The sequence below is a fragment of the Erpetoichthys calabaricus genome, assembly GCF_900747795.2.
Source record: "Erpetoichthys calabaricus chromosome 1 unlocalized genomic scaffold, fErpCal1.3 SUPER_1_unloc_7, whole genome shotgun sequence".
NCBI lineage: Eukaryota > Metazoa > Chordata > Cladistia > Polypteriformes > Polypteridae > Erpetoichthys > Erpetoichthys calabaricus.
In genome coordinates this window covers 617,454-638,738 of record NW_026261598.1, presented here as the reverse complement: position 1 = coordinate 638,738, position 21,285 = coordinate 617,454, and the positions used below count along the sequence as shown (strand labels likewise).

The 21,285-nt window shown below is 45.5% G+C and overlaps 1 protein-coding gene and 1 long non-coding RNA gene across 46 annotated transcripts in view; one reads left to right on the top strand and one right to left on the bottom strand.

The window, feature by feature from the left end:
- Window positions 1–21,285, bottom strand: part of LOC114644339 (NACHT, LRR and PYD domains-containing protein 3-like) — a 284,794-nt gene that overhangs the window by 65,497 nt on the left and 198,012 nt on the right. For 36 of the 45 annotated variants that reach the window (XR_007933987.1, XM_051921952.1, XM_051921973.1 and 33 more), the window contains 2 exons: window positions 21,042–21,218; window positions 13,287–13,460 (listed from right to left, as the gene is read on the bottom strand). The exons of 3 other annotated variants lie outside the window; for them this stretch is intronic. Coding sequence is in view for 41 of the 42 variants with exons in the window: in XM_051921952.1 (XP_051777912.1) it covers window positions 13,287–13,460; window positions 21,042–21,218 (351 nt within the window). In the remaining variant the exon portion in view is untranslated. The remainder of the gene's footprint in view (window positions 1–13,286; window positions 13,461–21,041; window positions 21,219–21,285) is intronic. 6 more of the 45 variants (XM_051921987.1, XM_051921971.1, XM_051921958.1 and 3 more) reach the window with 2 other exon arrangements.
- LOC127526439 (uncharacterized) overlaps window positions 1–21,285 on the top strand; it is a 211,621-nt gene that overhangs the window by 44,661 nt on the left and 145,675 nt on the right. The window lies entirely within an intron of this gene.

The window sequence follows — 21,285 nt, the reverse complement described above, 5'->3', positions numbered from 1 at the left end:
AAAGTACAGTCCCTTGTGGCGCTCCTGTGTTGCTTACCACAATGTCAGACGTGCAGTTCCCAAGACGCACATCCTGAGGTCTGTCTTTAAGATAGTCCACGATCCATGCCACCAGGTATGAATCTACTCCCATCTCTGTCAGCTTGTCCCTAAGGAGCAGAGGTTGGATTGTGTTGAAGGCGCTAGAGAAGTCTAGAAACATAATTCTTACAGCACCACTGCCTCTGTCCAAGTGGGAGAGGGATCGGTGTAGCATATAGATGATGGCATCCTCCGCTCCCACCTTCTCCTGGTATGCAAACTGCAGAGGGTCGAGGGTGTGTTGGACCTGTGGCCTCAGGTGGTGAAGCAGCAGCCTCTCCATGGTCTTCATCACATGTGATGTCAGAGCAACAGGCCGGAAGTCATTCAACTCACTAGGACGTGATACCTTTGGGACTGGGGTGATGCAAGAAGTTTTCCAAAGCCTCGGGACTCTCCCCTGTTCCAGGCTCAGGTTGAAGATGCGCTGTGGAGGACCCCCAGCTCCGATGCACAGACCTTCAGCAGTCGTGGCGATACTCCATCTGGACCCGCTGCTTTGGTGGCACGAAGTCTCCTCAGCTCTCTGTTCACCTGCGCTGTTGTAATTATGGGTGGGGATGTCTCTCCTATGCTGGTATCAGCAGAAGGATGTGTGGAGAGTGCAGTACTCTGAGGTGAGAGTGAGAGTGGGTTAGGGTGGTCAAACCTGTTAAAGAAGTTGTTCATTTGGTTTGCTCTCTTCACGTCTCTCTTGATGGTGGTACCCCGCTTCGAGCTGCAGCCAGTGATGATCTTCATCCCATCCCACACTTCCTTCATGCTGTTATTCTGCAACTTCTGCTCCAGCTTTCTCCTGTACTGCTCCTTCGCCGCCCTGAGCTGGATTCGGAGTTCCTTCTGCACGCACTTGAGCTCATGCTGATCACCGTCTTTAAAAGCCCTTTTCTTCTGGTTCAAAAGGCCCTTGATGTCACTTGTAATCCATGGCTTGTTGTTAACATATCAGCGTACAGTTCTTACTGGAACTACAATGTCCATACAGAAGTTAATGTAGTCAGTAGTGCAGTCAACAACTTCCTCAATGTTCTCACTAAGTGATCCCTGCAGGATATCCCAGTCTGTAGTTCCAAAATATTCTCTCAGAGTATTCTCAGCCTCCGGGGTCCACTTCCTGAATGAGCGTGTGGTTGTAGGTAGGACCCTCACTCTTGGTGTGTAGTGAGGCTGAAGCAGAACCTGGTTATGATCTGCTTTCCCAAGAGCAGGCAGCGGGTGGCGCTGTATGCGTCTTTAACGTTTGCATACAGTACGTCAATAGTTTTATTTCCCCGGGTGTTACAATCCACATACTGGGAGAAGGCAGGTAATGTTTTGTCCAGCGTCACATGGTAAAAGTCTCCAGCGATTAGCACAAGCGCCTCAGGGTGCTGCGTTTGTAACTTAGCAACAGCAGAATGGATAATGTCACTCGCTGTCTCCACGTCCGCCCGAGGAGGGATGTACACGACGACAACAATGTCGTGTCCAAACTCGCTGGGCAAGTAATAGGGACGCAAACTTACGGCCAACAGTTCGATGTCCCTGCAGCAAGTGGAGACTTTGATGTTAACATGTCCAGAGTTACACCACCGTGTGTTAACATAGAGAGCGAGTCCTCCTCCTTTGTGCTTCCCACAGGTACCTGCATCTCTGTCCGCTCTAACTGTGCTAAACCCGGGTAGCTCCATGTTAGCATCTGGGATGGTGGTAGTTAGCCACGTTTTGCAAAAACACAACAAACTGCATTCTCTGTAGGTTCTGACATTTTTCACCAGTGCAGCCAGTTCGTCGATCTTATTTGAGATTGAGTTCACATTCCCCAGAATCACAGAAGGCACCGAAGGCTTAAAACGCCACTTTCTCGCAAGCCGCTTCATTTTTAGCTTAGTGCTGGCTCTGCTGCCACATTATCGCCTTCTTACCTCGTCGGGTAAATAGGGAACCACACCGGCACTGGCATTTGTTCTCAGCGCTCGAAGTTGAGTACTTGAATAGGCGAGTCTTGGCGTGTAAAAATCCATGCCCACGTTGTAAAAGTTAGTGTGTCCAGGGAACAAATCCACATAAAATAAAGTGATAGGAGTGATCAATAAATAAAATAGAAAAATAAAAGTAGAAAAGTACACATACACATACAGTCATACACGGAGCTGTTGAAAAGGCTGCCACTCTCGGCGGCGCCAGAACTAAAAAAATAATATGGCAGAAAGAAAAAGTCTATCGTGACCAGATTCGTGACAGGATTCATCTTGGTTTCATTTTTTTCACACAGAAAGCCTGCTATTTTGGCATTGGTGTGTAGACTTTTTATAGCCACTGTATGCTATCAAGGTACTGCAGATGGTCAAAAATGGAGCGGCCATCTTGTAAACAATCCTCTAAAAGAGACGCAAGTCACTCCTCTCTTCAGATTCCTACTTTGGCTCACTGTAGCAGCACACATTAAGTTCAAATCCTTGATGCTTTCCAACAGAGTAGTCAATGGGTCAACCCCTGAGTATATGGAGACACTGGTGAGGTGCTCTGCTCTTTCTTGCCCATTTAAGTCTGCCAGTCAGCAGCATCTGGTGACGCCACCTCTGTGTCGTACCAAATCTCAATTCAGATGCTTTTCATGTAGAGCTCCTAGTTGGTTGAACAAGCTGCCCACCACTATCTGAACTGCTAACTCCCTCAGTGTGTTTAAGAAGCAAATGAAGACCCTCCCGCTCTGTGAATGTTTTGTGCTCTGTGAATATCTGTCATATTGTTAAATGATCATTTATCTTTTATGCTAGTTTTACTGTGTCCTGGGGTGGGCTGGCACCCTGCCCGGGATTGGTTCCTGCCTTGTGCCCTGTGTTGGCTGGGATTGGTTCCAGCAGACCCCCGTGACCATGTGTTTGGATTCAGCGGGTTGGAAAATGGATGGATATTAACAAGGTGGCCTGGTGGTCTTGTGTTTAAATTGAAGTGCTGAAGGATCAGCAAAACTGCAGTCATCTGGATGTGAGGTTTTTGAATTGTAGCTGCCGGCTGAACAGACATTGTCTTATAGGATATCGATATTGTAATGGCATCAGCTGGGATGATATCAGTGCCAAGTCAGCAGCAGAATAAGCTGTGCCAGTCAACAGAGATCTGATAAAGAAGAGCGAGTTGGCCACAGTGGCACGATCTCCATTCTAGTGAGCAAAAGTATATTGGGCCTGCACTGGTGAGCACCGCGTGACACTACAACATACAGACATGGAGTTACATGTCAAGAACAAACTCCACAAAGACATGGCAAACATAACGACAAAGGAGACGTGTGAGTGCAAACTTTGGTGTGGAGAAGAACTGACAGTCTGTGGAAAGAAGACGTCACACAGACAGATAGAAATGACCTTTCTGTTCAGGTACCTTCTATCACACAGCAGGTGAGTAAAGTGTCCAGAGACTGATGGTCCTGCACCATATCAGAGGGTCTGCAGGTGCAGCTTCTCCACAAGTTTCCGAGGGATGGCAGCTGTAAATGCTGAAATGAAATCACTGAACAGAATCCTGACGCGAGTGTCGTATTTACTGAGGTGGGACAGAGCCAAGTGAAAGGCGAAGGACATGGGATCATTGGAGTGATAAACTAGAGTGGGTCATGTGAGGCTGTGACACCAGTGTTCATGCACCTCATAAGTAGCCTCTCATGATAACCAGTGTGATTGTCATTGGGTGATGGTCACTGAGGCAGGAGACAGCTGATGCTGGTGACTTTCAAGCACTTGGGGACAATTGTCTCCTTTACGAAAAGCTAAAGCCGCCTTGTTATAGGAGATGGAAGGACTGCAATCCAAACATATATATTTCACACGTGTAACACAAATGACTAAATTCTAGTGAAGTCAGTGACTGTAACATGATGAAAAGAATTTATCTTGTCATCACATTTCAATTACAATATGTTTTTCTTCATGACTTAATGGATACAGTTGGAGAGGAGTTAAGTGGTTTTCACTTCCGGTTGAGAGTACGCTGGGTGCGTTTGGTTGCCACTTCTCACCGGTGTCGTATTTGTTTTGTCCCGTCGGACTTTTTCACCTTTATCGTCTGATTTGACTGCTCTTTTCAAATTTTACTTACGAATGCCACTGGCGATTGCCTAGATCACACCTGCTTCAGTCCTGCGCGAGCCCCTCTTTCTTCTCTTCTGTTACTGCCTTCGTGGTGAGAATGAATCTCCTCTTACTTCGTTTGCAGTCGCCAGTCTGAACTGTGAATGTGCAGCCTGCCCGCTATGCTTTTCCTTTTCTAGCTGGTTATGCAGTGAGATTTGGGTTGGCTAACATGTGTAGCTGGAGTTAGCATGGTGTTGTGAGGCATTCTCTTCGCTCTTGGCAGTGTCCACCGGTGTCTGGATATTCTGTCTCTGGTTTGGAGTTGTGCTGTGTGTTGTCATTTCTACTTTTTTGGCAATGCAGTTCATATATTCTCCCTATTCTCTTGTAAATCTTGATTGTCATCCACGATTGGTCTCCCTGACTTATAGTTTTTGCCAGTTGCTTGTAATTACTAGGCGTTCTCGCTATATTCACTGGTCTAAAAGAGGCCCCTCACGGATCTATGGCTCAGACGTGTCGATTCCAAATATATTGACATCTCACCGTGTTCACTGGTGTAACATTAGGGCTGTCCGAGGAATAAATATGGGCCATCTTCATCATCTTCAGGAAGTGTCTGCACCCTGCTCTCCCGGCTGTTCAAACTTTAGGCTCGCCCTTTTGAACACTCGCTCCATCACTAACAAGACCTCGCTGATTAATGACCTCATCTTCCAGAAGCAAGTGGACATGTTTCTTCTTAGAGAAACTTGGCAACAACCTGGTGACTATTTAGATTTAAACTTGCTGTCTCTCCCAGGCTGTAGCCACATATCTACACCCAGGTTAACAGGAAAAGTGGGTGGCCTGAATATGGTTTATAGATCTACTTTGACAATGAAGGAACTCTCCTTTTTTGAAGTCACATCTTTTGAATATATTGCTGTTAAAATGGTTTCCTCTCCTCCTGTGATGTTGTTAGTTTATCGCCCTCCCAAATCTGTGGTGAACGTTGTCTAAATTTAATGAACTTCTCACTGTAATCTCATCTCTTTGCCCTTCTGTAATTTTACATGGTGATTTTAATATGCATGTTGATATCAACTGCTCTCTTACAGCTGAGTTCATCTCAACTTGGGATTGCTTTGACTTGACACACCATGTGGATTTCTCCACTCATACTCAGGGTCATATTCTTGACTTGCTTTGTTCAAATGGCTTGAATAATGTCTCTGACTCAGGTTCACTCTCCGGTATTTCTGATCATAAGATTATTGAATGTAACTTTAGCATTATTACCATTACATCTATCAAGAAAATGTCTGTCTCCTATCGCAACATTAGGTCTGTTAATTCTGATTTGTTTGCTGCTTCGCTTCTGTCTTCATCTCTTTCTGAATTGCATAGTCTTCCCTCTCCTGGAAACATGGTTTCCCTTTATAACAGCTGTGTTTCCCAACTGTTAGATAACTTTACTCCCTTAAGGACTAGGCATGTTCCAGCCTCCCGCTCCTGTCCCTGGTACACCGGAGAGCTCAGAGCTATAAAAGCCACTAGCCGGCGTCTTGAATGGCTTTATAAGAAAGCGGGCCTCAGTTCATTCACAGCTTTACACTGAGCACATACTTAAATATAGGGATGCCCTTAACTCTGCTCGCTCCAACTATTATTCCTCTGTCGTAAATGGTGCTAAGACTAGGCCAAGAACTCTTTTTAAAACTGTTAATAAACTCCTCCAACCCCCTCCTCTAGCATGATGCCCCAATACCGCTGAACAGTGTCAGGCTTTCTTACTTTTCTTTAATACTAAAATTGATCAAATCTACCACAGTTTCCCCTCCACACCACAATCACTCACTTATTCTGATCTGCCATCTCCATCATCAAGCCTCACTTGTTTCTCACCTGTTCACTCTCTTGCCATCTCTGAACTTATTAATAAGTCTAATTCCTCCTCCTGTCTGCCTGATCCTGCCCCAACTTCTCTGCTTAAGACATGCTCATCCATAATTCGTATTCCTATTGCCTCATTGGTAAATGTCCCTACTGCCCTCAAAACTGCTGCAGTTACCCCAGTCCTTAAAAAACCTGACCTGGATTCTTCTTCTCTCTCTAGTTACAGTCCTATATCTAATCTCCCTTTTTTGGCTAAGGTGATGGAATGCGTGGTTGCTACACAACTCTATGCTTTTCTTCTAGACAATACACTCTATGAGCCTTTTCATTCACAGCACTGAGACAGCTTTTCTCAGAGCAGTCAATGATCTTCTCTGGTCTGCTGATTGCGGTTCCCTTAATATTCTCCTCCTTCTTGACTTAAGTTCAGCATTTGACACTGTTAACCATGAAATCCTCCTGTCACGTCTCTCTGCTGTAGGCATCTCTGGCTTAGCCCTTCAATGGCTCACATCTTATCTTTCTAATAGGCAACAGTTTATCACACTTGGCCGATATAAATCCTCCACCTCACCGGTGTCGAATGGCGTCCCTCAGGGTTCAGTCCTTGGGCCTTACTTTTTCTACTTTATATCCTTCCTTTGGGTCAGATTATTCACAGACATGGCCTTAATTTCCACTGTTATGCAGACGATATCCACTTATATCTTAGTACTCAGTCCCCTACAGATTCTCCTCGCAGCACACTCACTGACTGCATCACTGATCTTAAGCTATGGATGAAAAATCACTTTCTCAAACTTAATGCCAATAAAACTGAAGTGTTACTGGTAGGTCCAAAATCCCAACTTTCTAAGGCATCCAGTTTCTCTATTTCTGTTGATGGTCCACTTGTCAAACCTGCTCCTGTTGTCAGAAATCTTGGTGTTTTGTTTGATTCATCACTTAACTTTGAGCTACACATTAGGTCTCTTTCCAAAATTTCATTCTATCATCTCCGTAACATTGCCCGTCTCCGTCCATTTCTTTCTTTTAATGATGCTCAAATTCTGGTTCATTGTTTCATAATGTCTTGTATTGATTATTGTAATTCCCTCTTCATTGGCCTCCCTGCAAAATCTATACAGAAGCTATACAGCTAGAGTCCTCACCAACACAAAGTGTTTTGCTCACATCTCCCCTGTTCTCTCCTAGCTTCACTGGTTAGAAGAAGAAGATTGGACTGGTCCAGCAGATCTGTCAGGCGGGTTGAGCAACTTTACATTTTTATATTGTTGTGGGTTACTAGTTATCACTTGTCACATAGCCATGTGCACAGAATTGTCCCCAAGCTTATCTCAGCTCTTCCTCTTGTCCTCTCTCCTGCTTTTCTCCAAGCTGTGCTCAGCCTTTTTCTAGTCTTCCCAGTTCTTTGTCTTGGCCCAGTAGTCTGAGGTCAGGGTTGAACCCGAGTTTGTCCTTCTTGTACTTAACAGTTGTTTTGTGCTAATGCCTACTTGTCCGTTTTAAAGACATTGAAATATGTTGACTTAAAGCCACCCTGTGACTCCTATTTGGCCTCGCTGATCCCTGAGCTCTTAACTGGCTTGCGATGGCCTTGGTGGCCTGCAGCTTTCACAGTCACATGAAACTGAGACGTCAATAGTCAAGTCTGAGGATGAGCCGAGCAATAAGGACACAAATGAGCAAAAGGAGAGTGTAAATGCTGAGTGATCTTATGATACAACAAAACAAATCGTTCAAAACCAAAATAAAGTGTAGTACTTCTTCAATAAATAAGTTAATAAATAAATAAATATTCCCCAATAGAAAGAGTGTTCTTTGGTGGTGATTAAAATTAGAGTGAACAGTCAATAAATAATCCATAGATAAAAATGAGGCAAGTTTTGTCCTTGCCTCTCGAGTGCCATGTGCTCACTCCTCTCAGGACCACTTCTCAACGTCTTGCCTCTGCATCAGCTCAGTCACAATTCTACATTTACTTTATTTCTCATTTAACCCCCATCTCCATCTTTTCATTTTTCTTCCCTGTTCAGTTCTGTTATTGACTATCCTGCTCAGGCTCATTTTAAATTCAGTGGGGTGCAGGTGTCTAATTCCACACCCCAGAACACTAATGAGGACACTGGCTGAACCACACGTGTCTGCAGGTGTAAAACACTCCAGGGCTGCTCTGCTCCCCCACACTACCACATCCACCTACGCCCCTCTGAGTCCACCATTTTAATTTAAACACCTGCACACAACCACTGACCACTGACATGTGTCACCACACAGCTTTGTATTTAGTAGTAAAGAGAATCACACAGTGACCAGAGTGACCAATGGAGCACAAGACTAGTGTGACAGGTGTCCTTAGTGACATCAAATTATTCACATCTCCAGTTGGCCATTTGATTGTCTGCTGGCATTGAGGAAGACCCTGACTGACTGAAATGACAAAAGAAGGATTTGTGAAGCAGAGGGTTTGGACCTGTGATGACATCAGTGAAGAACATGTGTGTATAAAAATATCAGAAAGGCGCTATATACTGGATTATTGAGAAAGTCATGTGACAGCCTACACTGATCATGTGGTGAGATTCTTGTTTTAATGTCCCACAAGAGACACAAGTGTGAGTTACAAACACAAGAGGGCGCCACTCCTGACACTGGAGTATCTCACTGACACGCCCACTGAGGTCACCTTCCCAGAATCCTCTCAGAGTGTCTGACGTCTACTGCACATGATGTGTGTGTCCACCTGTCGGTCACTAAGCCCACTGACAGATATATGTCGATGTCCTGTGTAGACCTGGGGGTCATGTCTTGTAGAATGATGTCAGCCTGTTCAGTCCACTTGGCTATAATGGCGGTCACTTCCTGTGTCTCCCACCTTACTGTCCACACTGCCTTCAGTCCTAATCCTCTCCTCCTTGTCACCTTCTCTTTCTGTGTATGGCTGGCTGGTCATTTCTACTGCTGCTGTCCACTTTTCCTCCTGTTCCTCTGTCTGTCCTCCTCTTCTATTCATCCTTTTCTTCATTCTGCTCATTTCCTTCTCTTGTCTCTCCTTATCTTTGCTATTCTATTCTCCTTTTCCTTATCTGTCACTCCAGTCCAGTTCTAGCTGTCCACTCCTCTTTGTCTTCTGTCACTTTAGTCAGCTCTTCTCCTCACACTGACTGTGTTTCTCCTCCTTATTCTACTTTAGTGAGTTTAACAAACTTTAGAGAGGACATCAGAGGAGTGGGGGGGCACAGTGGTGCAGTGAGTAGCGCTGCTGCCTCGCAGTTAGGAGACTCGGGTTCGCTTCCTGGGTCCTCCCTGCGTGGAGTTTGCATGTTCTCCCCGTGTCTGCGTGGGTTTCCTCCGGGCACTCCGGTTTCCTCCCACAGTCCAAAGACATGCCGGTTAGGTGGATTGGCGATTCTAAATTGTCCCTAGTGTGTGCTGTGTGTGTGTGTGTGTGTGTGTGTATATGTGTGCACGCGCACCCTGTGGTGGGCTGGCGCCCTGCCCGAGGTTTCTTTCCTGCCTTGCGCCCTGTGTTGGCTGGGATTGGCTCCAGCAGACCCCCATGACCCTGTAGATAGGATATAGCGGGTTGGATAATGGATGGATCGGAGGAGTGTAAGGGGGAAAGTGACAATGGAGGAAAGGAACAAGTACGAAATGGATGGTGTGGAGACTGGCTCGGACACAGACAGGCAGACACGCTCATGTCACCCAACACACGTTTATTTACACTATTACTTACAATTATTGTGCCACAAACCCCAATCTTCCCCAAAGTCCAGACCAACCACTCTGCCTCTTCGTACCGCCTCCTTCTCTATTCTCAGACATTGTCCTGCTTCCACCCAACTCCAGCCTCAAATGAAGGGAGGCGGCCCCTTTTATCCGTACCCGGATGTGTTCCAGGTGCTCCCCGGCAATCTTCCACCAGCACTCCCTAGTGTGGCGGAGATGCTGGCTGTCCTCCCGGAAGCACTCCGGGTGTTCCCTCTCTTCTTCCCCCCAGCACTTCCAGGTGTGGTGGAAGTACTGGGGTCCGGAGTCCTTCAGGCAGGGGGACGGCCCCTGGCGGTGACCACGGGCCCTTACAGGGTTGGGCTTCCAAGCCCTGTACCCGTGGCCCCCAATACAACCAGGGCGGATGCCCTCTCGCGGTCTGGAGGAGGAATGAGTCCTCTTCCTGTCTTCCTGGGTGTCCCGGCTGGGCATGAGCCCCGTCCGGGTGCCACAGTGCCCCATCGCCAGCAAAGACACGTCGGTCTGAGCGACACAACCCATGAGGGCGGTTCAACCCCAAAGTGGGTCCTACTATTTGTCCAGGGTCCAATCCAATCTCGTTTTTTTGGCACCCCCTCCGAGGTCTTCGCGCCCCTTTGTGCTGCGCCGCTCGCGACTTCGCAGCCACCACCAGTCGAGGGGCTGCCCCATCGCCAGTGAAGAGTCATCCAGTGCAGCAGTCCGTCCCGGGAGGGCAGTTTCCCAATGAAGCAGGCCCTACTGCACATCCGGGGTCCGTTCCTGCAACCAAAACAGAAAGAGGGGCAGAAGCGCTGCCTGGACGCCACCACCTGACGTCCCTCTGTGCCGCGCACTGGCAGCGCTCTCCCCTCCTAGCGACACCCCGCGACTTGCCTGTTCGGCACCTCCTCCGCAGGTTCCCTGCCCATCTATTTGTATCTGACGGGTCCGCTCGCACTGTCGTCTCCTCCACCGGCACTGGAGCGTCCCTCTGCTTCCAGAGAGGACGGCCCTTCTCTGGACGTGCGCACCCAGCTGCACGTCCCTTCCTATCAGAGGAACCGGCATTAACCCCTCGATTCCTCCTATCACTCTTGGACGCCCCGACAGTCTGGGTCTGCACATGGGAAACGCACAGATCCAAGTCCGTCTGCGTCCATACAGAACGACGGGAGACTGTCGCAGGCTCAGGGCGTTGGGCGCTAGGAACCAGGGCACTCATCAGCCCCTGTCCTGCCTGCCCTCTCGATGTTGCTCCCCTCATCTCGCGAACAGCCTGCACCACCGCATCCGCTGTCGGAGATCCCCCTACTCGATACCGCTCATTCGGATTACGGCAAATTTCGGTGGGCTCTCCTTTATGCTGTACGGGGTCGGCTTCACTTACCTTCCCCGCTGTACGACTCCGGCCAAAGGATCCAGCGACGCGTCCTTCCACCGCAGCATGCAGCGTCTGTGATGACACGCCCGCCTTCACCTCCAGCTCCTGCAGGTCAGCACGGAGTGCACCGAGCATCTGTAACAGCGGCGCTGCGGTCTGAAGGAACTCCAAGACACGCAGCACTACTGGCAAAGACAGGAAGTCAGCCAGCGCAGAGCCTACCTGTCTGTCAGCCCCTTGCTTCGACTGCTTTCTGTGGGCCTCCTCCTCCGGCCCAATCGAGTCTCCCCCGGCACGAGACTGACATTTCTTGGTCCCACTTCTATACAGTCATTGGCGGGAACCCAAGGCACACCGGCCAGTCCCATGCCTGTCACGGGGAGGGACTTCCGGTCCACGGTCATTTTGGCTCTTCGCCTCCTAGTGCGGTGATGAGCTGGCTCTTTGGGTTGCAGCGTCTCCTTCTCCGCAGCCTCTGCTGCTGCTGCCGCTTCTTGGAAGCCCCACAGACCAGCGCGAGTCTGCCACCGAAAAGGATCCGGGCAGCCCCTGCCTGCTAAACATAGAACACATACGGCCCCACAGGGCCTGTTGCCGACAAGCAGGGCACTCACCTTACGGATCCTGTCTGTCCGGGGAAACGTCCCCGGCATGGCCTCTCTCGACACCGCGCCGTCCCGGGCACCTTCCACAACAGCACGCTCCCTGGAGCCCGCTGCACCCAGGTAAGGCCCGTCGATGTTTCGCCGCACCAGGAGAGGACCTCGTGACAGCGGTCCGCTGATGATCCGTGGAGCAAGATGTTCTTGCGGGGTTGTAGGCACGCCGCTCCCGCAGCACGTGTGTGGGCGCACATGCTGCGCTGAGCCGTCCACAAAATTATTTTTTTCTGGGGTTCCCCTCCTTGGAACAGGCGGATCGTCCCATCTGGGATGCCATTGTGGAGACTGGCTTGGACACAGACAGGCAGACACGCTCATGTCACCCAACACACGTTTATTTACACTATTATTTACAATTATTGTGCCACAAACCACAATCTTCCCCAAAGTCCAGGCCAACCACTCTGCCTCTTCAGACCGCCTCCTTCTCTCTTTCTAACACCTTGTCCTGCTTCCACCCGATTCCAGCCTCGAACGAAGGGAGGCAGCCCCTTTTATCCGTACCCGGATGTGTTCCAGGTGTGCACCGGCAATCCCGCGGACACACCCCAGTGTGTCGGAAATGCCGGCTGTCCTCCCGGAAGCATTCCGGGTGTTCCCTCTCTTCTTCCCCCCAGCACTTCCTGGTGTGGCGGAAGTACTGGGGTCCAGGGTCCTTCAGGCAGGGGGACGCCCCTGCGTGGTGACCACGGGCCCCTCCAGGGTTGGGCTTCCAAGCCCTGTACCCGTGGCCCCCAATACAACCAGGGCAGACGCCCCCTCGCGGTCTGGAGGAGGAATGAGCCCTCTTCCTGTCTTCCTGGGCGTCCCGGCCAGGCATGAGCCCCGTCTGGGTGCCACAATGGTCATTTCTACTGCTGCTGTCCACCTTTCCTCCTGTTCCTCTGTCTTTCCTTCTCTCTCTCCTTATCCTCTGCCTTGTCCTTGTTATCCTCTCCTTGCTTCTCTCCTTATCTTTGTTCTTTAATTCTCTTTGTCCTTATCTGTCACTCCAGTTCAGCTCTAGCTGTTAACTCCTCTTTGTCTTCTGTCACTTTAGTCGTCTCTTCTCCTCACACTGACTGTGTTTCTCCCCCTTATTCTATTTTAGTGATTTTTAACAAACTTTAGTTAGGACATCAGAGGAGTGTAAGGGGGAAAGTGACAATGGAGGACAGGGACAAGTACGAGATTAAAATAATGAATGGACAGCGTGGGCTTGTGGGACAAGAAATAAAATAATAGTCTGGACAGAGAGAATGAGGAGAGTGACCAGTGTGGTGGAGGGGCTCAGGGTCACAATGCTGTCTTTATGAATTGAAATATTAAAAGGAAACCTGCAGTTGTGTCACCTCACGTCCATCTGTCTGTCCATAAGGGACACTGCAGTCTGCCCTGATTAAACACAGCGTTTGTGTTGTGGGAGTGGAAAAGTCAGAGCTATAATGTGACAAGAAATAAAATTCATGAGACACACACACACACACATATGCACACACACACTTGTTCACTTACTTTAGTTTTTCTAATTTGCAGTTTTCACTCCTCAGCCCCTCACACAGCTGATCCACTCCTGAATCCTCCATGTTGTTGCTGCTCAGGTTCAGTTCAGTCAGTCGTGAGTGTGGAGCAGAAAGAGCTGAGGAGAGAGCTGAGCAACATCTGGAGGTGAGACAACAATAAGACAGGCTGTGGAGAAGAAGAGAGAGAAGTGAGGACATGAGGAGAGACAGACAGACAGACAGAAGGACAAACAACACAAAGGTTCAAAGGCCACTTGTATTCTGACTTTTCACTGAAGTGCAGTGTGAACATGAAACCACTGCCATTCTTATAAAGTAAGGCGCTATATACCTGACAGGGTCTCCTGCCTTCACGCTGGACTGACTGGTGTCAAGTCATTCAGACTGACATGTGGACATCAACACTGGATAAGAACGTCACAGACATGAGACTGACGGTGTCCTGCACTCAGGTGACCAGATGGACTTGTCACAGGTGACCACGGAGTGAGGATGACAAACTGGAATTCTTGTCTGCCATTTACCACTCAGGACTGGCAGCTCTAGTGGTGACCAGCAGCAGGTCTGTTTGTCTCTGTCTTTGTTGAACTTTTTTAAATTGTTGCAGTTAATTTTTCATTATGGGTTCATTTTCTGATCAGTTATAAAGGAATATATTTGTCCCTGAAGTGTTATGGAGTGTCTGCTTTTATTTGTTTTTATTATTTTCGTGATACTTTTTCACTTTTCTTGCTGGTGTCCTGATGCGTCTTCTATTCACCTGAGTGATTCAGTTCAGCCAGGAGTTTCTACTGTAAAGGTACCTGCCGAGTGCAGACACAGACCAGAGCTCCTTCCAAATCTTTCCGCTTGAAGAGACAGAATGAGTCTGATGAAGGTGACAAGCGGAGGACACTGAAATCAGTCAGATGTGGAGGGGCTCGTTTGAGGCAGCAGGTAACCCAACACATTTCACTTTGACCCTAATAATGGCGACTGTGCAGTCCTTACATAATCAACTTGATGAATTACAAACTAAAGTTTGTGTTCTGACAGAATACAGAGAAGCCTGCATTATGGAGACGTGTCTCTCTGAGTCCATCAGTGTTATGGAGCTCATCATTGAGACACCATCATCACAGGTAAAGGGCCCAGTGATGTCTGCCCTTCTGTATATAAATGGGGATCTCAATCAGTAACAGTCAGAAAAGTAATGAGCTCTGCAGACATTGAGCTGCTCAGCGTGTCACTCAGACCACTCTACTCGTCCAGAGAATTTCCGCAAATATTTGTCACCGTTGTTTGTATTCATCCTAAGGCTCACCCATCGATGTCAACAGAGACGATTATCACAGCTTTAGTTGACACGCTGAAAGTGAACACTCAGACCAAAGCATCAGAAGCCTAACCTTTGTCACCAGGCCTTAAACAAAGGCACCAAAAGCACAAACACATTTTCTGATTTGCACTTTGTTTGTAATTCTGCAGCACTCTTGTAAAATACTCCACACTATCTCTTACATTCAACACTTTCTTTAGGAATTTAAAAGTCCACAAGAAGACAGTAAAGCTCTGGAGTGAAGATTCAATCCAAAGTCTCCAAGGCCGCTTTCATTGTCCAGACTGAGATCTTTTGATGGACTCCTGCACTGATTTAGTTGAACTTTGTGATGTGATCAGCAGCTCTGTTTCTGTTTGTGAAGACGTGCTGATCTCAGCTAAAAGTGTGAAGGTCTATCTGATCAACAAACCCTGGGTCAGCAAATCTATTATATCAAAAGAAAAAGTGTCTTTAGAAGAGGAAATACTAATGAGGCACGAGCTGCTCAACGGAAATTAAAACTTGGCATTGAAAACAAAAACCCTAAAAACCTAAAAGACTTCATACCAGTGGCTCTGACATCACTGGCTATGAAAACATACACCTTACCTGATGTAGGGGCCTTAGCTGTCTCAAAAGCTTGCATTTGTAATCTATTTAGTTAGCCAATAAAAAGTGTCATTTCACCCTATTTTCTCTTGTATGAAAACATTTGAAAAACCTCTAAAGAGAAACCTGAGAAAGAAAACTCCGAGTTATGAGATCCATTTCAGTTTGACTGCCAGTCTACTAGAGAGGGGCAGAGGACACCCAGTGCATATTCTGTGCAGAACACATTTAGGGGACTTGGAGACGAGCTAAAGGACAAATTAACATCAGACATTTACTTTGATGTCCTTCCAGCATCAGGGAAAAGACATGATCAGAATTTAATATTCAGCCATGATGTGTAGATGAAGGCCTGTTGTGAACAAGAAGGTTTGACTTCTCTCAGCCACTGTAATGCCTGTCACTGTAAACATTTCATTTACTGACGAGATGGACCACATCTACAAGAGAAAGGGACAAACATTCAAGGAGTGAGAATCTTCAGGGAATTGAGCAGACATTTAAACTGAGGAATAAACAAAAAACAGTCAACCGACAAAAAGAAAACTCGACCAACAACAGAAAAAGTAACTTTCCTTCGTGAAAATGTTTAATCCTTAATAATGAAGAATTAAAAATAAAATACATGAATGAGAGGTGAGATGATTGACTTGGGACTCTGATATTGTAGGAATTACAGAGTCATGGCTGAATGAGAGTGACAGAGAGGAATATCATATTAGTGTCTACACCTGCTTCAGGAGAGACAGACAAGGAAGGAAAGGAGGAGGTGTGGCACTGTATGTGAACAATACTAATCAGGGCGACATCTTCAAGATGGAAGAAGGAAACTCATCAGAATCACTGGGGGTTAAGCTAGTAAGGAAGAAAGACAGAGATCTGGTTACTGGAGTTTCCTACAGACTGCCAAATTCTGATGTGTTAGATAATAACGTATTATTTAATCAAATAAGGCCGATGTGCCACAAAGAGGATGTAGTGGTCATTGGGGATGTGAACTTTCCAAACATTAATTGGGAAGCCCCTTTCTCAAATACAAAAGAAGAAACTGAAATGGTGCAGATGGCAAATGGCTGTCTGTTCACACAGTTGGTCTCAAGCCCAACGTGTGGCGATGCCTGTCGAGATCTCATCTTCCCAAACGATAAAGACAGAGGAATTGAAACAGAAGATACTGAGACAATTGAGACCATGACATGGTTAAATGTGAGATAATCTTTGAAAACTCACAAATGTACACCAAAACAGAGACTTCTAACTTGAGGAAAGCAGACTTTATGGAGATGAGGACGTATCTACAAAACATCAAATGGGAAAGCAAAACCTCAGCAACTCTAAATGACAGTTGGTGTCACTTCAGAGATCTTCTGATCCGGACTCAAAAAGAGTTCATTTTGAAAACCAATAAAACAAAAGGACTTCAAATGAGCCAAAATGGATAAATAGGAGAATAATAAAAAGATTAAAACTGAAAGATCACTGTACCAGAAAATAAACAATAAAAACAAACAAACCAACCAACCAAGAACAGAGAGATTGTGACATAGAGGAATACCAGACACTACAGCAAGAGATTTGAAACATCAAAAGAGAAACTGAAATAAAAATTACTAAAGAAGCCAAAACAAACAATAAGGTCTTTTTTTAGTTCAACTCCAGTAAACAGACAATAAAAGAGAATTTAAGAAACCTTAGGGACATGAATGGAGAAATCACTGATAATGACATTGAAACAGCAAATGAACTGAACAAATATTTCACCTAAGAATTTGTAAAGGAAAAAACAAGTGGAATGCCTCATGTAGAAGTAAAAAAAAGTCTGAGTTCATAGATTTTAAAAAAGAAGTCAGTCGTGTTTCAAGCTTTCAGTATGTTGAAGGCTAATAAAATCCCTCGACCTGATGGGATCTCACCAGTTGTATTGAAAGACATGAAAGGCGTCATCTATAAACTCTTATTAGGCAGATAGGAGCAGTCACTTTAGAAAGGAGAAACACCGGAGGACTGGAAATTTGCAAATGTGACTCCAATCTTCAAGAAGGGGGTCAAAATGGATCCTAGTTAATTATAGACTAGTTAGTCTTACTTCTGTGCCATGCAAAACTATAGAAACATAATAAGAAATACATTTAAAAATTAATGAAATGAAAATAATATACTAAATAACAGCCTACATGAGTTTATGAATGGAAAGTCCTGCCAAGCCAATCTTTTAGATTTTTTAGAGGAACCAATTGGAATAATTGACAAAACAAGGCCTATAACATAATTCATGTAGACTTTCAAAAAGTCTTTGACTCAGTTGGCCCACACCGAAGAATTAATTCTGAATTTAGAAGCTGTAAGCATCAGAGGTAAACTACAAAACTGGATCTCTAATTAGGAGACAAAGAATAACAGAGACGAGGAGAATGGAGTGAGGTCATCAGTGGAGTCTTTCAGGGGTCTGTCCTTGGACCTCTAGAAGAAGAATGTTCTCCTCAGCACCTCATACCCTGTGTGTTTGGTAACTAAGTTTCATAAGCAATGCTTGTAACTCTGCCAGTAAGGAAAGCTTGGTTTATGAACTAACAAAAATATGTTACCCAAGGGCTCAGGAAAATGGTTTCTACATGGATATGATTCAAGCTGCCTTTTTTGTTAGCTTCCTCAAAGTGAATGACTCAGGGTAAAAAGGTCACAAGACTGCAGGGTGTAAGTGCAAGGCGTCTGTCCTGTGGTCAGCCTTGGGGACATAAATAATGCTTAGCTCAGACATATTGCTTAACTTTACTTAGATGATAAGGATGTTTACCTGTCTTACTAATCATGAGATGAACAGGTATAAAAAAACTCCCCCTAACTGTTGATCGGGGTTCAGATGAGCCCTGCGGCAATAGACTGTGCTCTCTGAATCTCTACTTCCTCTCCTAATAAAGAGAACTAAGAAAATATCACCTGCCTGCTGTCAGTCTGCATTCTTTTCGTCCACAGACCCTAATTACTTTTTCTGATTTATATCCATGACATTGATTGTGGTGAGTCACAAAAATTGGAGGGATGGCAGACACTGAGGAGGAAGCAAAAAGAATTTAAAAAGACCTGGAAAAGCTTCAGAAATGGAAGAACACCTGGAAAATGAAATATAATGTAGAAAAAGCCAAAGTGCTACACGTGGGCAAAAGGAACATCAATTATAAATACAAGATGGGAGACACTGACCTACAGGAAGAGACCTCTAACAAGGATTAATGGGTTTATGTTCACACAACATTTTCATTAACTAAGAAATGAACAGAAGTAATGAAAAAGCCAACCATTTTAGGTTATATCATAAAAACTGTAGAATTTAAGTCAAGTGATGTTGTGCTCAAACTATATAGTGCACTAGTAAGACCACATCTGGAGTTCTGTGTGCAGTTCTGGTTACCACAGTACAAGAAAGACACAGCAGCACTTGAAGCTGTGCAGAGGAGAGCAACCAAGTGCATCATGGGACTGACGGACATGTCCTACTGTGACAGACTCAGAGAATTCAACCTGCTTAGTCTGAGCAGAGGAGACTGTGTGGGGACCTCATCCAGGTATTTAAAATCCTCAAAGGCATTGATAAAGGAGATCTAGCAGAATTCTTTCTAGTTAAGGGTGAATCTCATACTTGAGGACATCAGTGAAATTTAAGAGGAAGTGCATTTAAAACTGAAGATAGGAAGAAGTTTTTACGCAAAGAGTTGTGGGACACCGGAACAAACTACTGAGACATGGAGTTGAAACAGAAGCCTTGACGAACTTTAACAAGAATCTCCATGAGCTTTTGGGACAGCTTAGCTATTAGCTAAACAAACGGCCTCAATGGATGAATGGTCTCCTCTCGTTTGTCAAATGTCTTATGTTCTTATGTCACTTTGCTTCATGTCTTATTTAACCCCTAGTAGAGCACCAAGACTCATGCAAGGCTCTTGTTTGTAGAATTCTTTTCAGCCTTTAACACCATTTAGCCTCACCTTCTTGCACAGAGACTTATTAAAGAATTAAATTTCGACTTCAGTTTGGTAGGATGGCTGATTGAATTTTTAAGAGGCAAGAACTGAAGAGTGAAAGTCAATGGCTGTATGTCTGACATGTTGTCCTCATCCTCAGGTTCCCTAATGTCTGTTCTTTCACCTCTTTTGTACTCCCCTACACTAATGGTGGTCTCAGTAAATTTGAGGACAGGTTCATCTTAATATGTGCTGATGACTCAGTGATTGTTAGCCTACTGAATGTGAATGAAACCAGTCCTGGTCCAGTGGGAGATGACTTTGTGAACTGGTGGGATTAGTGTTTTCTAAACCCAGTCACCAACAAGAAACAATCACCAAAGAGCAGGCAGTGGAGATCATTGACAGTTATAAATATCTGAGGACAATCAAAGACTCACAGCTGACTTTTAAGGGAAGCACAGAAGCCATCGGCACAAAGGGACAGCAGCAGCTCAACTGTTTAAGGAAGCCGAGTCTTTGTAATGCGAGTCCTTCCATGATGACACTCTTTTATAAATCTTGTATTGAGTCTGTTTGTATTTATGCACTGCTAGCCTGGTTTGGAAATCTTAATGTCAAAAACAAAAACACAATAAACCAAATTGTAAAATGGAGCAGTAAAATAACAAGGACTGGACAGTCCCATCTCACAGAGCTGTTTAACAAGCAAGTGTAACAGAAATCAAAGGGTCTTCTGTCAGACAAGACTCGTCCACTACATTCACAATCCAGGTTTCACCATCAGATCACAGGTTGAAGGTTCAGAGAAGAAAAATCAGCCAGTTCAAGTTCTGTTTCATTCCAATTGCTATTAATTTTCTAAATAAATTCAATTTTAATAAACACCCACAGCCTTAAATCATGAGATGATGAAAAGTACCATTTGCATCAGTCATCAGTTAAGAGTAAATGTTGGCTTAATTTTGATGTCTAATACGCTCTGCCAGAAATATTACACTCACTGCTATATTATATTTATTTTACTAAGTTTATGTTTGATGGCTGTATATTTTGTGACATGTCCTTAACATTATGTTGTGGTCTCGTCTGTAAAACTTGATAAAAAACTAAATTTCACTCTAGGGATAAAAAAACTGAATTGAAGACACTTTGTCTGATTTGTAGGATGCCATGCAACATGAGAGTCACTGCTGGACACTGGAGAGCTTGATACTGATCATACTGATGATCATACTGATGATCATACTGATGTCAGACTAACCAGACACTGATGACACTCCTCCCAGTCCTCTTATATTATTTCTCTTTTTCTTCTCTTTTGAGTTCTCTCTCTTTCTCTCCTTCTCTTGTCTCTCCTTATCTCTGATGTCCTGCACTCATTGTTCCTGTTTGTCACCTCAGTCCTGCTCCAGTTTGTCTACAGCCACTCTAGTCAGCTCTTCTGCCCCCACTCACAGTGTTTCTCCTACTAATTCTATTTTAGGAGCTTTTAACAAACTTTAGTGAGGACATCAGAAGAGTGTGAGGGAGGAAAGTGACAAAGGAGGATGGGGGATAAGATTAAGTGTGACATTGTGGGACAAGAAAGAAAGTTAAAGACTGAATGAAGAGAACGGTGACAGTGGCCACTGAGGGGGAGGGGTTCAGGGTCACAATGCTGTCTTCATTTATTTATTTAGTCCACCTCACGTCCATCTGTCTGTCTGTCCAAATCTGACACTGCAGTCTGTCCTGATTAAACAGAGTGTTTGTATTGTGGGGGTAAAACAGTCAGAGCCATGAAGTCAGCAGAAATACAATTCAACACACACACACATACACACAGACACACACACACACACTCACTCACTCTGACTCACACTTGTTATTCACTTACTTCAGTTTCTCTAATTTGCAGTTTTCACTCTTCAGCCCCTCACACAGCTGATCCACTCCTGAATCCTCCATGTTGTTCTTGTTGCTCAGATTCAGTTCCGTCAGTTGTGAGTTTGGTGATGAAAGGACTGAGGAGAGAGCTGAGCAACATCGGGAGGTGAGACCACAATCTGACAGGCTGTGGAGATAAAGACAGAAGTGTCAGGAACACAAGTTGGGCCTCTCAGGTCACATACACAGGATAG